This window comes from Ylistrum balloti, unplaced genomic scaffold (assembly GCF_031769215.1).
Source record: "Ylistrum balloti isolate Yb309-2 unplaced genomic scaffold, AGI_CSIRO_Ybal_v1 Utg371294, whole genome shotgun sequence".
Taxonomy (NCBI): domain Eukaryota; kingdom Metazoa; phylum Mollusca; class Bivalvia; order Pectinida; family Pectinidae; genus Ylistrum; species Ylistrum balloti.
Window position 1 is genome coordinate 595652 of NW_026782694.1, and position 17519 is coordinate 613170.

At 34.8% G+C, this 17519-nt stretch overlaps 1 protein-coding gene across 1 annotated transcript; it reads left to right on the forward strand.

Annotated features, from left to right (window-relative positions):
- Positions 1-2131: 2131 nt before the first annotated feature.
- On the forward strand, positions 2132-14807 carry LOC132561869 (uncharacterized). The gene is made up of 4 exons (XM_060226577.1): positions 2132-2167; positions 11348-11731; positions 13927-14100; positions 14460-14807. The coding sequence occupies exons 2-4, from the start codon at positions 11390-11392 to the stop codon at positions 14805-14807; spliced, it is 864 nt and encodes a 287-aa protein (XP_060082560.1). The 5' UTR covers positions 2132-2167; positions 11348-11389.
- The last annotated feature ends 2712 nt before the right edge of the window (positions 14808-17519 follow it).

A 17519-nucleotide genomic window follows, 5' to 3' on the forward strand; every position in this document is an offset into this window, starting at 1 on the left:
AAGTTACATAATAAGATAATGCAAACACATTTTTGTATGATCAAATTAAACCGAAAGTTTCAGAAAAAAATGCAATATCTTCTGAAAATTTCATGTTTTTTTTTCATTGCATATTCTGTAGACGGACAATTATCAGGTTGGGTCTTGAGATTATTTAAAGTATAAGGAAATCGTAATTAACATTATAATCTTATATATACCTTCTCCATTCGGTACTGAGGTATCGTAATCACTGCGTCCGTGCTCGATTTACAAGATATCTCATATTCACGCTATAATGTAAGTTTTGGAGATATTGGTCAAGGCTGTGTGTCATGGATCTCCTTGAACCACTTTGTAAATAAATAGCTCACTTTCAGGGTTTTGCACCGTGCTATAAATAAATCAGTGTTTGTAACACGCGTTCACAATAGCCCTGATCCACCTTGGAGAACAAGTGTTGTCTTTAAATGGTGTTAAGTATTATTACCTATTGTGGGTGTTGTATGAACTCGGGACAGAAAAGAATACACTAGCGTTTCAAATCTGCTGGGAGGCTATTGTCTATTTAATCAGATGGAAAAATGTAATCGAACTGGAACTCCTCTTCAAAACAACATGAATTCCACAAGCGGATCATTTGTAAAATCCCTATTCATTTAATACAATACCCAGATCCCGTTTATAAAATATACTACAAAGCGACCCCGACAACAATGATATCTTACTGTGTCACACAGATCTACAAATGCCGAGTTATCAACATATTGGAATAGATATGTGAACACACTATTAAAGAAATGACATTGATATCTATATATAAAAATGGCCAAGTTATTAACATAAACAGCTTATCAGTTCAGAAAAGTTGCAATAGAGTCAACAAAAGAAAATATATCGAGAACATTTCAAAGATAAATTCATATGAGAAAATGCAAAGCTTAACATATACAATCATAAAATATGAAATAGTCATACACGTATATAATTTACAAAGCAGAAAAATACAAAAACAAACGAAAATGAGTATTTTCCCATATTGAAGCATCGACCCCTTACCAACGGCGGGTTCATCAAGATGAGGTGGGTTGTAGTGCCAAATCCACGTGTCATAAGGATATTCCAAACAAATGCCAGGCCGGGATTTTGGAAGTGATAATTTGATAATGCATGTACCGTTAAATTTTCACCGACTACTACTCCAGTAAGTAAAGGAAAGTGACCTTGTATAGGCATTTGATATAGGTATATAAAGGTATAGGTATTTGATATATAGAGATGTCCTTTATAAACAAGTATTTGTAATATATAGATATGACCTTTATAGACAGGTAATTGGTATATAGATATGACCTATATATACAGGTTATTGGTATATAGAGATGACCTATATATACATGTTATTGGTATATAGAGATGACCTATATATACAGGTTATTGGTATATAGAGATGACCTATTTATACAGGTTATTGGTATATAGAGATGACCTTTATAGACAGGTATTTGTTATATAGAGATGACCTTTATAGACAGGTTACTGGTATATAGAGATGACCTTTATAGACAGATGATTGGTATATAGAATTGACCTTTATAGACAGATGATTGGTATATAGAAATGACCTTTACATACAGGTGATTGGTATATATAGATGACCTTTATAGACAGGTAATTGTTATATAGAGATGGTCATTGAAGAAATATGTGATACAAAGGATGTCTTTATAGACAGGTATTTTGTATACAGAGGCGACTTGTCTTGGGATGTATTGTTAAATACAGGATCCCTGCGATGTGCTCATATCGTGCAGGTACAGATATATCAACATTAAGGGTTCGGGATTAACCAGGCTTCCAATATGCTTGGTGCAGGGTATCAGTGTGGAGCTTAAGTCCTGACTAGTTACAAGTACCAGGTTTGTGATAACTGGTGATTAAATAAGTCCAACACGTTTGAGTGCGTTTTGTGTTACGTGTGCGGATTTAAACACTGACATATAATACGGACGGGTGGAGATGGGCGGGACGGTTCACTTGTACATATACATACTCGTTCTAACACATATGAATTTTACCAGGATGTAGTACCCCGCTAACACCTGTTTCTTACCTACCATCGCCTGTCAGGCATCTCTTTGTAAAGCAGCAGATCAGTATGTACAGGTGATAATGGACGTACAAATTTGTAAGTACACCGTAAAATTAGACAAAAATGCATAAACCTCATTCTAGAATAAGCGTGTTACGATGTGTATTATATACATTATGTACTGATATTTTTGTTGACAGCTCCTTTAAGCTTTTTATTGGGTGATGACAAGGTTTCCAAGTCGTTATTTTATATTCCCTGTTTATTGAAAGTGTTACGTAGGTATATTCGCTATATTGTTGGTAGATGATTTTTATCCAGAACGAGACATACGTAGAACTTTTTGTATATAAGTAAACAAATTAGATCTGAAATTTAAGTTCCCTAATGTAACTATCATTTTGTTGTAAACTCATCGCCTGTCTTTAAAGACGGTTACTGTTTTGTGTAGAGAATCTCTGCCATTTTACACCTCACCCCATTCATATTCTCTTGAAACACTATATTATTCAATGCCTCGCCTACATTACCGGTTCAGCATGCACGTCGGGGGTTAAATTTTTAAAATTTCATTCGTAAAATAAACCTTGAAGCCTTCATTGATAGTTGGAAGGCAGACAAGTACTATTAATGTCTCTTTGGCTAAAATATTCAGAATAAAAAATGCCGGTCATCATGTATGTTTGTGTTTATACAAAAAATATTGTGTACGCAATGTTGAGGTCTTTTGTTAATCAGGCTAGCGTTAAACGTCCACTGATTTGATGTTAGTTTTATTAGACATTCTTTGATAAAAAATAAACCCAGGTATGCTCCGACATAGTATCTTTACTTCACATGGTCTCGTATGGACAAAAGCCAGGTTTATCTAGAGCAAATTATGTGTTCGGAGTATAGTGCTTAGGACAATATCAACCCATTAATATTACCTCGTTAACTTTGTCCAATAAATCATATTTGTCTTTCGGAGATAAAAAAGGTATTTTTATATTTTGAAATAGGCATAAAAACTAAATCACAATGCGTTGAATAGACCATCACATACAGGGCACATAGGCTTGGTTGTTAGGAGGAATATCACGAACAAGCTAATGATTTTGATTACGAGATCATTTCGTTGATGTTTTTATGTTAAATAAAACTTTCGTTTCCTCCCATGAATTCGTTAAACAAGCGAAAATAATTTCGTCATGACAGACACTGGCGCAGTAAATCTAGATCCTTAAAGATTCAGACTGTTCGGTCGGTTGTAATTTCAAATGGCAAAGAAGGGCAGATTCTGTTGGAATTGTTTTAATGTTAGGTAATGGCTGGTTCGGTTGGAACTGTTTTAATGGTAGGTAATGGCTGGTTGGGTTGGAACTGTTTTAATGGTAGGTAATGGCTGGTTCTGTTGGAACTGTTTTAATGGTAGGTAATGGCTGGTTCGGTTGGAATTGTTTTAATGTTAGGTAATGGCTGGTTCGGTTGGAACTGTTTTAATGGTAGGTAATGGCTGGTTCGGTTGGAACTGTTTTAATGGTATGTAATGGCTGGTTCCGTTGGAACTGTTTTAATGGTAGGTAATGGCTGGTCCGGTTGGAACTGTTTTAATGGTAGGTAATGGCTGGTTCTGTTGGAGCTGTTTTAATGGCTGGTTCGGTTGTAAATGGTAATGGAGGACAGGACGCCGTCATTGACATTGTAGGATAAAAACGGGGTTGGTTGGCAATTTGGACAAAACAGAGTGGGATGGTACTATTGATGGCTGTTACAGTCCTGGAGTATAACCTTATTGGTTCTTACAGATCCAGTTACAAAGTTTGGCCAGGATAGATGTAGCAATGTTTCAAAAACGGAATAGGGTGTGATAGGTTGTATTGGTTGCGGAAGTACCAATACTGAAAATAAACAAAATAAATAACTGTATACAACAAATATGATATTGTTACCGTTTTCCCGGTGGTAGATTAGGTCTGGTTAGTTGAACCAGAAAGATGGAAAGGAAAATAGTTCTAATGTCACCATCAGGACCTTACTGGTAAACTCCGTTTCCGTTCGCAATACGATACTCGGTAGCATTCTTGATTGTTGCGTTTGTGTTACCTTTGCTCTCATTTAAGAACATGACATTATTTGTAGCGTGAACATCGTCACCCGGAACACAGGTATCGTTCTCTTTGTTTTTTGTAGCTTTGTAAATCTTTCATTTATTCATTTTTTGCCCTCGTTGAATGGATTTCGAGTTTTTGTTACAATTTTGTTATCTAATATTGATGTCTTTTTTTCTATGACATTGTCAGTAGGTGGGAAAGAAGGGAAAGATTGTAACTGTTTCGTTGAGAGAAAAGTTGTTGGTTATCGGTTTAAAACGATTCATTTTTTAGAAAGGCTTTGATTGAAAGAAATTGAGAACTTTGATGGTAGAGATGAGAGAGACACGGGTTATAACTATTGTAAATAACAGTTATTATCGTCTGTTGAGAACGGATTGGAAAAATTGAATATTGATTTTTAAAAAACACTTATGTTGATTGGTTTCTTTAAGAGAAGAAGACAGTTTTGACTTCAAAATGACGCGTAGAAGATTGTAATGGATGTTGAATACTACCTACTCACAGACGTCGTGAAGGTTGCTACACGGAGAGAATCACTAGAATTAACTTGTATAAGTGTAAAATGGCTATCGTTTTGCACTAGACAGCTGTCGTTGCTAACCAGGCAACATTACTTGATATATAGCACCGATCATCGATAGCAATGAGCCATGGTTATATGTAGGTGGGTGACGTTTGTCGAGCGTGCATAACCGATTTCAAACGGTTCAACGACAATATTACAGCTATTATTATAATGTGCCAATGTGAGTTTTTGGATGTGATTTAGATTTGGCATAAAGATTCTTTGTCAAGGTATGTCGTTATTTTTCTATACCTCGTTGTGTTGACTATACTGGTTGAACGATCAGTCAGGTGTACGTGAGAAGGAAATGATGTGTTATGTTTTCTCGGCACAGTTGTGCATTTACGTGTGTTCAGGCTGTAATATAATATCGCTATTTGAAGAATGTTTATGTCGATCAGGAAGTTCCGGCATAGGTAAGTGATATTCTTGTGTCACCTTTAAATTGATGCAAATCTCTTTATGATATTTAGTATGCCTGTATAGTTAGCTGAGTTATCATGATGATGTTATTGACCTGTGTCGAGACACGATGATGTTACTGACTCTGTTGAGACACGATGATGGTTACTGACTCTGTCGAGACACGATGATGTTACTGACCCTGTCGAGACACGATGATGTTACTGACTCTGTCGAGACACGATGATGGTTACTGACTCTGTCGAGACACGACGATGTTACTGACTCTGTCGAGACACGATGATGGTTACTGACTCTGTCGAGACATGACGATGTTACTGACTCTGTCGAGACACGACGATGTAACTGACTCTGTCGAGACACGACGATGTTACTGACTCTGTCGAGACACGATGATGGTTACTGACTCTGTCGAGACATGACGATGTTACTGACTCTGTCGAGACACGATGATGTTACTGACCCTGTCGAGACACGATGATGTTACTGACTCTGTCGAGACACGATGATGGTTACTGACTCTGTCGAGACACGACGATGTTACTGACTCTGTCGAGACACGATGATGGTTACTGACTCTGTCGAGACATGACGATGTTACTGACTCTGTCGAGACACGACGATGTAACTGACTCTGTCGAGACACGACGATGTTACTGACTCTGTCGAGACACGATGATGGTTACTGACTCTGTCGAGACATGACGATGTTACTGACTCTGTCGAGACACGATGATGTTACTGACTCTGTCGAGACACGACGATGTTACTGACTCTGTCGAGACACGATGATGTTACTGACTCTGTCGAGACACGATGATGTTACTGACTCTGTGGAGACATCGCGACGTTATTGACCTGTGGCGAGAAATCAACATTTTTATTGTATGTACATGTACAAGTGGAATGGTGCAAGCTTCCTGCTTCATTCAGCTGTTATCGTAGAAATAACGAAATGTTGGATTGAATATTTCAGCGCATACGGTATAAAAATTTGTCTTTAAGATTTTTGTGCATTAATTTTGATTAAACATCCTGGTCGACACAAGAGAGACCCTGTATCAGAGAAAAGTGATATGATATATTGAATGTGTGCGTTAAATGACTCATCAATCTGGAAAAATGTAATATTTTTATAGGAAACATTATTTGTTCGGAGGACAAAGCAAAATAGGATGTCTGTATATATTCCAGGGCTAGTAAAAGCCCCTTTAAATCGACCATAATTAGGTTTTATTAATTCGTGTGTTAAATTCTGTAAATTATATGAAAACACTGGTAAACCTTATTGTAACTCCGTACTGAAGTGAATGTACATTGTGTATTACAGACACGCGAGACTCGCATAAGTCATTGTTCACATTCTCACTAGAAGTCTGACAAAAATCATTAACGAATTTCTGATGATTGAAAGACCTAGTAATGTACACACGTCTGCATCCCATTTAAGAACATACGACAAGGATGATTGATATATCAGAATAAATTTTATAACAACAGCCCTGGTTAAATATTTCGAAGATGACATCAAAACAGGTAACACTGACCTTCCGTTATCCCTTAGAATTTCATTTATTATTACTATTATGAAATTAGTGGTTTATTATGTCTTCACAAGACAGACACCGACCATGTCCATTGAATATATACACCGGTATCTGATATTAAAAGATAAACTGCTCAGCAGTTTTCAGATATTTTGGAACATTTTCTTCAGGTTGATAATGTCAATATGATGGAAGTTCTTATAAGACAACCACTAGAAGATTAGAATGAGACCTTTCGATCTCTAAACGATCACATTCATCAGACAAATGACCAGTGTGCATTGCGTACGTCAGTGCTAGATCAAGGTGGCCGTGTAGTCATCTTAACGTCACACTCTAATCTTCTACTGGTTGTGTTATAAGATGAAGGTGGCCGTGTAGTCATCTTAACGTCACACTCTAATCTTCTACTGGTTGTGTAATAAGATGAAGGTGACCGTTTAGTCATCAAAATGTCACACTCTAATCTTCTACTTGTTGTGTTATAAGATCTTCTATTCTGTCTTATATACTTTCGAAAGATATTGTTGACGAAAACTATGTGGGAGGTTTGTGGTATTCATCATGATCTTATTGAGAAATTATTTTTTCCATTGTGCAAAATGAAATTAAATGTGTACGATTTTAAAAAGCAGGCTCTCATTTGAGGACTTAAAATTACTTTGATATGACGATGATTTGCATTGTGGTCAATTAATTAGACGATGTCTTAATTTCCTGACATTCTTGGGTTTCCATGCTATCATTTATTTCGTGAGTATTTCCTTTTGTTTTTTTAATGACATTTTTGTTAAAATACTGGTACTGTCTAGCCGTTTTTTTCTGACAAAGCACCTAAAACAGATATGTAGTACTGCTCCAGCCAGCAAGTCTTTTCACTATACATCTTTTGTTAACAATAGTGAAATTCATCGTAGTGTTAGTTTCTATCTCTGAGCAGAAATTTAATTTACTGCGGTGAGATAGTCTTGCTTTAGGGACCTGTGCAGTGTAATCTGTCATTACGACGTGTGCACGCCCAGTATTCAAATAGCGGCTCCCGGCATTAGGTAAACACAGTCTAATATTTGTATATTGTATTGCAGTTTTAAACATCGTTTTTATCGGTGGGATCAATACCAAGAAATAATTTATGATGTTACATTTATTTTGAGAAACTAACTGGACTTCGCGTATCATATTTGGTAAATTCACTGTTTTTTTTTTAAATATAGATACGGTGTATTTTTATCAATGCGCTGGGACATTTTTTTTTTATAATAAAAATCAATTAGCGGTGACACATGTTTCATTAAATGTGTTATTATTACGATTACTATTTAAATATGGTAAATGGCCCTTAAATTCTCGGTCACTCTTCCTGACGGCAAGAGGGTGATTTTTTGCAAAAATAATATCTCAATTTCTCATAAGCTTGCAATCAATGACCTGTGATTCATATAAGCTCATAGGGAGTGATCATTCGGAAAATCTACAGTTAATGTCACGCCGGAGTATCTAAAGAAATATACACAGGAACACACACCATGCTTTAGGAATATCTTTGATATTAGCACATGATTACTTTGATACGGAATTTCAATCGTTTTCGGATTTAAATCGCCATTATCACTGCAGCGCTGCTAATCTTTTATAAAGGTAATCTCGCTAGATAGAAAATCGGCCGGCTAACTTGCTTTCAATAACACCAGATTAAATATCGAGGGTGAAAGCACATTCTTGCGTAAACTTGTTTTTAGCCTACCATCATCAGATGGTGGAGTATTCAAATCGCCCTGCCGTCCGTGGTCCGTGGTCCGTCCGTCCGTCCGTAAACAATTCTTGTTACCGCTATTTCTGGAAAAGTACTGGATGGATCTTTCTCAAATTTCATATGCAGTTTCCCCTTAGTCCCTAGTTGTGCATTGTACCTTTTTTGACTGATTCGAATTCAAGATGGCCGACAGGTGGCCATCTTGGATTTTGGATATAAAAGTTTGTTACGACTATTTCTTGGAAAGTACTGGATGGATCTTTCTCAAATTTCATATGCAGGTTCCCCTTGGTCCTTAGTTGTGCATTGTACCTTTTTTGGACTGATTCGAATTCAAGATGGCCGACAGGTGGCCATCTTGGATTTTGGATATAAAAGTTTGTTACGACTATTTCTTGGAAAGTACTGGATGGATCTTTCTCAAATTTCATATGCAGGTTCCCCTTGGTCCTTAGTTGTGCATTGTACCTTTTTTGGACTGATTCGAATTCAAGATGGCCGACAGGTGGCCATCTTGGATTTTGGATGTAAAAGTTTGTTACCGCTATTTCTTGGAAAGTACTGGATGGATCTTTCTCAAATTTCATATGCAGGCAACCATCTTGGATTTTGAGAGTAAAATCTTCTTACTGCTATATCTGAGGAAGTACTGGATGGATCCTTCTGATATTTCATAGATATTGGTTTCCCTTGGTCCCTAGTTGTGCATTGTACCTTTTTTGGACTGATTTGAAATCAAGGTGGCCCACAGGCAGCCATCTTGGATGTCGACAGTAATACAGCACAAGCATATTGTCCATTATCCACCTGTAACTGACTGCTATCTAATAATACTTTGGGATCTTTTTCAAATGATATTTGCTAATAGGTGCTTAATAAAAGTATCTTGTGCCATCATTGAGTACATTCAATGAAGACCAGTTCATGAACATTTACAACACCTGTAACAAACAAAAAAAAATAAACAAATCTTTAAGAACTGAAAACAGATCCTCAAATGGTGGGCGCCAAGATACCTCTGGGATCTCTTGTTTAGATAATGCTTGTAAATTACAATATACATAGCAATGGGTATTTTACTTGAATCTAGTAAATGTAGTTTTGCGACGATGCTATAAGGAAGGTAAACGTTTCAGAGAACCGTCCTTACATCAGGATTGACGTGTGCTTGTTTTGAAAAAAAAAATATTGCGGAAAAAAGCTAACATTAACATTCATACATCCGGTATGGCATGATATATTGCATGTATAGAAAGAATCACAATGTATAAGAAGCTGCACACGTGCATACTGGTAAGTCCATGTCAAGAAATATGGGTTCGTGTATGATTTTTTATCTCAAAATATACAGATTACAAAGGTATAAATGAAATCAAGTTGCTTACTTATAAATTATATAGATAGTATATATATATATTTACCAATATAGATAGTATATCTATTTACCTATGTACATATTAATTTTATTTACCTATATAGATAGTATATATATTTATCTATATAGATAATATATATATTTACCTATATAGATAGTATATATATTAACCTATATATAGATAGCATATATATTTACCTATATAGATAGTATATATATATATTACCTATATAGATAGGTTATATATTACCTATATAGATAGCATATATATTTACCTTTATAGATAGTATATATATTTACCTATATATGTATATAGTACATATATTTACCGATATAGATAGTATATTAATTTACCTATATAGATAGTATATATATTTATCTATATATATAGATAGCATATATATTTACCTATATAGATAGCATATATATTTACCTTTATAGATAGCATATATATTTACCTTTATAGATAGCATATATATTTACCTTTATAGATAGCATATATATTTACCTATATAGATAGTATATATATTTACCTATAGAGATAGTATATTAATTTACCTATATATATAGTATATCCAGTTCCTTATATAGACGGCAGCATTTCAGCTCAATTCAAAGGCGTGATTACCTGTGACTGAAAATGTCATTTTATTTGAATTATGATTAGCAAATACAAAGATAACAAATACAATACAACTTGATTTTGTGACTCTTAATAATCTTATGATATAAATGAAAAAAAATGACACAATTCATATATATATTCTGATTAATTATAACTGTTGACTGAAATAACTTAAGTTGATTATGTTGGCAAGTTGGTATTTTCTTGGTGTTCTTTTAATGAATGACTACATTGTATCTATCAGTTACAAACGTCGACGTTATTTTCAAAACTACGGGTATCTGAGGTTACTAGAGATATTGACATGTCCATTGCGTTTTCCATCAGAGGTAGTGTGTGTTCAGCAATGTTTGTTGTTTTGACAGATGGAAAAGACATTCCGAAAGGACATTTAAATTTGATGTTTCATGTCGTTGATTGACTAAGGACAAATATCACATTGTTAACACGTTTTATCACCCTTGAAAGACGTGAAGTCTGAGAATGCACATAATTTATAATATAAAGCAAAAGATACGAAAATGAAATTAAATCAGTATTATTATAAACATTTCTACGTGTTGTGAGAAGAAATGACTGATTGATTGGACCTTACTTTCCGTATAGCGGTTCAAACTACAAGCCGTTTTAATTGTTTATTGATACACATATTCAAACGTGACAAATATTGAATTGTATGTAGATATATAATACCTGCTGAGACTTTCCCTTGATTTCAGGAATGTTGGATCAATGGGTAGGCCTATCAAGATGGAGTAAAGTTATATCATGTAGAGGCCTTTGCAATTGGTAACAAATCATTGCAGGCTGATCATGTAGATAAAACATAGCAACAATTTATAGAAATTTTATTGATAGAATCAATAATTACTGACTTGTTTTCTCATTCCAGAAATGACTTGATATAGAGCACTCCTCAGGCGAAGATCTAACAATGTTGTTGGGAAGGCGGAGGACTTTTCGCGTCTGTACATACGGGAGTGTCCTGGTCTCGGTATTCTTTCTATTTATTTTGCTCCAAGTCCTAGTGTCACCAGACGAGGAAATCAGTCACCTAGTGTCGGCTGGCAGTAATAGGCTATTTACATATGACACAGAAACATCGATTCTGGATTATCCTGCCGATGACGATAGACTAGTTAAATATGTCCGCGACACATTCATCAAGCCGTACGATAGGAGACCAGGCGTGCAATACAACCTTACTGAGATCAAACAGAACTCAGATTATTCAAGAGGACAGAGCAAGATCATTGATGAACATCTAATGAAAAAGGTGATCATATTGCTGTATAATGATCCTGATCAATTTCCGTTCTCTAGTCTATGCTTGTACCATACAACAGAGGACGAAACAGAATGTCATCAAACATTTACCTGATAGTTAAATTCTTCTCCGTCATTATTTTGTAGTCTTACCCTTTTCCTAATAAGTTTGGCCCCGGTTTACTTTATAATTCCCCAACCCCACCCCACCCCTTTTTTGAAGTGTATATCTTTGTACTGAATAGTTGTTTGATTTCGCAGGGTATGGTATTCAGCGAATTTTTAAAGCCCGAGAAATAATGATTCTTCACGATAAATAACCCTCAATCCACGCGAAAAATATCGGTTGTTTGTTTTACTGGGCTGAACTAAACTACTATTCGGATGCCAAGTAATATTTGAAAATAGTCTTCCTTCTCTTTAAAGGAAAAATAAGGAAACCGGTTGTAAGATACTTCTAATAAAATATGTGTAAAGCATACGACCCTGTTTAGTCAGATCAATGTGGAAGGAGCTGTAGTTGTTATCAGTCCTTTGATTGGGCTCTCTCGAGTGTTTCTTAAGGGATCATATATTAACGGTGACAGTGAAAGCAATTCATATACATTATAAAAGGTATGTCAATATTTATCTCAAATTCTCATCAATATGTTTACCGAGAGTATACAAACTATAAAAAGTTGAAAGGGAAATGTTTAAATACATTCTGAATCGCATATGCATTGGGATAGGGGACCACTAGATTCGCATCATTGAACACTTGAAATGCTATCATCATTAACTACACCTTAATATACGTGACGCTTAAAGAAAACTAAATAGGACATAGTCAAATGCACTGGTGCACGTAAAAGGTAGAGAAAATAACCGTAGCGTGATTTACATTACACTACCTAACCATAGATAACAAATCTCTTTAATACATTTGAAGTCTCTTTTTTAAAAAACAAATCATCAATCCAGTAATGAATTTATCGAAATGCGAACTATATATACTGTTGACATGATTGATAAGGAGATACTGGGATGCGGCATTGTAGATATTGACAACAGGTTGAAACATTATTGAAGCATGATTGTTTTTTAGTTCATTTATTTTCATTTCGACCAATTTTGATTTCTTCACTTGCCAACCAGGTCACAATAACAAGGCCCGTAGCATCACTGATGCAGTTTAATGTACTGTTTGGTTCTGCTGTATCTAATTTCAAACTCTATTTTTTTTCTTTTTGCAAGATGTTATTCAATAGTATATTTTTGCAAATTTTATGAAGAGGTTTTTTTTTTCTGTTTTAACTAAATTTACTATGTCGATATGAACACAAATCGGTAACGTCCACATTACATGTATTAAGTTGCGATTCTCAATTTTGTGTTTCTGACTTTATGAAAGCAATTTATCGGTAAAATATGAAAAACTGCTCTATGGCATTTGAGTTAATAAACAACAATATACGACATAAAATATATCATCATTAATGTTGCTTGATTTTCAATACTGCTTTAATAAATAAACGCATTCCATCCTGATTTAAATTACTAGTGTGTTTCTTCCTCTGAAATATCGTTATTATCGTCAAAATCAGTTTGCAAACTGTTTCCTTATTTTTATACATCCCTGAACACTAGATCTAATTTTTAACCTTAATACTTTAGATTTGGAGAGAATATTGTGTTTATTTTCATCAACAAAGGATAAATGAAATATATGACATATGTCAAAGATAATTTTGTCAGGCTGAGTGGTGTATTTATACTTATGCTACTTGTTTGCATAACAGTAAATTACTTCGGTCATAATTTTTTTGCTACCTAATTAATTTATGCTTCTTGTCGTAAGTATATTTTAAATGTATTCCTCCTTCCTGAAAAAAATAAATCATTTCTTTTTTAAAAAAAAAACTACATTTAAAATTAATTAACAACTGGTACCAAGTACAATATACAGTGATATTTTCTTCCGGGTTATCTTTTTTATTGTACCATTATACACGAATTCGGCTCATGTTCATTTCGCTCTCTGGGAAACATTTCCCTGCCCATTTAGAATTTTCTTTTCTGTTCATGGACGAGATGGGCGAACATTTCTAGGTATACAGTATCCACTAAAACAATTTGCTATCCCTCCAGAATAACAGTATCATACAAATATCTCTACAGTTTCTGTGTAAAACGTGACTCGAGCAATACATTGTTTCATTTCAGCGTGTCGGCTATTATGTTGATGTTGGTGCAGGCGACGGAGAACATCATTCTCTGACATTATTTTTTGAAATGGAAAGAAGTTATAATGGCCTGCTTATAGAGCCATATCCTAGCCGGTACAAGACCCTCCTGACAAAACACAGAAAAGCACACTCATTACAGGCCTGTGTCAGGGTAAGATCATTTAAATAAATATACCACAATATGTAATTAAGAAAGCCCGTTAGAGGGTAGTATTATCCAGAGTCTAATTCTTTCAGATTGTTTGTACTATTACTAATAGTTACGTATCAGGTGGCAACCTCTGACTTTGCAAGATGATTGTGGCTTCTATCATTTTAAAAAAAATATGGTTTTCAACATTTCTCAAAAATAAACTAGTAGATATTTTGCATTTTCCATGCTTTCGAGTGATGCTTGTTTAACCTTAAGTAATTTGGAGAAAAAGAAGGGCAAAAATTATCTTTGATTTTGTTTGCTACTGTCTTTTTTCTAGAAGCGATTTCTCAAAATGTTTGGTTTTACCTTTTTAGACAAACAGAACAGGAAGCCTTAAGGAGTACCTCGCCGTCAAACAGAGGACGTCTTCAGTCGTTCCCTGTCTCTGGATGGAGACCGTACTCTCTGCTGCAGGAGTGAAAACCATCGACATCCTTAGTATAAACGTACGAGAAGAAGAAATGGAGATACTCCATGCCATTCCATTTGACAAATTTAACATCAGAGTGGTTTCAATTGAATTTTCTCACAATAGCAACGCTTATGTAGATGCTCTTAAGTTCATGTCGTCATTGAATTATGTAGTTATTCATCAGTTTGTGTATCATCCATTGCTTAAAGTTGACTTTATTTTTGTAAAAAAAACAAAAGCAAAGTTATAACTAAAATGATTTGAAATATTTCAAATGTTATGATATATTGTTAACAATTAATTGCCATATATGGTAACTCATATCCAAGCGCCCGTCTTAATTACTTACTATATGTAAACAATGTTAAATATCTATACATTAAAAATAGCTCATGTAGTATCGTTGTAACATTTTTCAGCAACTGTTGATTTTTATAACGAAGAGCTATTTGTAGTTTTTCTGACGCCTTTTCACCAAGTGCATTCTGTCTTTACCAAATGCTCTTTTTACTTTTACTAATGTTACATCATTACATTTCGTGAGAAAATAACGTCGCGTTCCCCAATGGTACTCTTACCTGCTAACAGGAGCAGATAACTTTGCATTACGAAAAGACCGAATTCTGCCGCTGATATCAGTAAAGGAGTTGTGCGTCGCATGAATATATATATCTCGATAAGACAGTTATGAAAATTAACATATACATATACTTGTAACCAAAATCAGATTACCGAAGGGATACAATTCAAAATCAGTGTTATCATGTTACTATGATTGGTTATAATGTGTTTGGTATGAAAGTACTGTTTAACTGGTCATCTCTTTATATTAACTCCATACTCCTGGAGTTACGATCACCTTCGCTCTCAGCACCCTTGGAACATGTCATGACAATATTGAAGGTACTATGTGTGACACATTCTGGACATGACAACAAGACTATCGAGGTCGCATAACGGTAAATTTTAATGGCGTTGAAGTTTGGTATCGCTCCTTTGTTACCTAAAAGGAGCGTATCAGCCTGTGATTGGTAGATATTTCTCATAGCACAAATCAAATTACTTAGCTTGTGCCTTCAATTTTGCCATGAATGCAGAGTTTAGAGATTAATTCACTTGCGTAGTCAGAATTTTGAAATATCACCAAAATAAGTATGATAGATAAAATATCGTAATCATCATGTTGTTTGAAAATGCATTCATCATATTTTGTATATGATAATACCTGACAAATATAGCGAACTGAAAGTCGACTTAAGTTAATTAATGTCTAAACAGCTACTGTCAATTAAGTTTGTTTGCTGGGGTTGTTTTACAGGTAATTACTTGGATAATGTTGAGGCAGAGCCTCCTTGTAGTTACTGGTAGCTACCAAACTGAGCACACATACGGAAGGCTTATGTCTTGTCATCCAAATCATTTGAAGTACAAATGACTATGTAACCGGCGTTTTTTTTTTATATATAACACCCCCCAAACCCCAGAGAAACAAAACAAAACACCAACCCCATCCCCCTACTAAAACTACCTTACTCTGTGTTTATAGATCCCTCTACCGTCGGCGAACTCCTCGGTGAAATGTAATGTCAACATCATATACATGCATGATTTATGAGTTTCTATTTGAAATGCATGTTTTTCTGGTAGATTTTAATTGATTTCACGTGACATTTATTGAGTTGTGCATTTGAAATTCTTGATCATCAAATTATGTTTAATTCAATTATTCATTATTTCTAAGTGCCTGTGGTTTATAAAAATATCAGATCACACTTTGCCTGTATTTGATTTTTTAACAGAAATGGCTGATATAGCATGTACTTTCTCTTGTATTTGAAATATAAAATGTATATCAAAGCGATATTCTAAGCATTATTTATGAATCAGTAAGGTGGTATTATCTCCACTTGCGTAAAAACATTCAAGCTGAAGCTGAGGTAAGCAGCTGAAGGCCATGAACTGGTGAAGTTTGTCCATAAGCCACCAGGTACACATTTTTATTGTTTGCCTGATTGCTTATGGGAAAAATTAGTCAGCAGTGCCACTAAGCAAAAAAAAAAAAAAAAATATATATATATATATATATATGTGTGTGTAATCTGTGGTAGTTGATGCTATCGTTCAGTGAAGACCTGTTGTTCAGACAACATATTTTCCTAGAATCAGTTCATCATTGAATGACACAGGAGTTAATGTTTAGCTAACGGGAGCTGTTATATTCTGTGGTCTACTATTGGCACTTTGCACTACAATTCGACACCTTAGTTATCTAAGCATATTCATAAGTATTGTTGTTTCTATGGCTGCTTGATTTATTTACCAAAGACACAGAATACCATTGTCTGTATTTCTTTTGGATATTTTAGTTATTTTGTTATATTGCTTATGGTAAAAAATGGGTCATGCATGTGTTATCCCTAAGTTGCAAATAAAGAATTTCAAATAAGCAAGAAGCCAGATTCTCCTCGAAATAATTGATGGAAACATATGCTTATCACAGAGGAGCTCCCTGTGGAGGGTGAAAGATTTATGTGGTAAGTGTTACTAGATATACCTTAGAAAAAGATCACGACCTACTTAAAGGACGACAGACAGTGTTATAATGAGTCTAATGTTACTTGCGATTCTTTCAAGGAGACTTAGGATAATCTAAATGACAATGAAACAAAATGCACTCATCTGTCTCTTTCTACATCGCATAAATGCCAAAGTCTGTCCGTCACTCTCTTATCAATGAATATTCACTTTGGTGCTCTAATGATGCTCGTGAGTGTTCTGAACATCTCATAGTATGCATTCTACATCCTGATACAACGTTCAGTATAAACAATTATGTTCCTCTGCAATGTAAACTGAGTGGTGTTATTTCCTAGGTTGTAGTCGATGATTTTCTGGAAATCGTACGTCATGTATCCAAACATGATAATTCCCTAAAATAAGATTTAAAAATGTATCATACTAA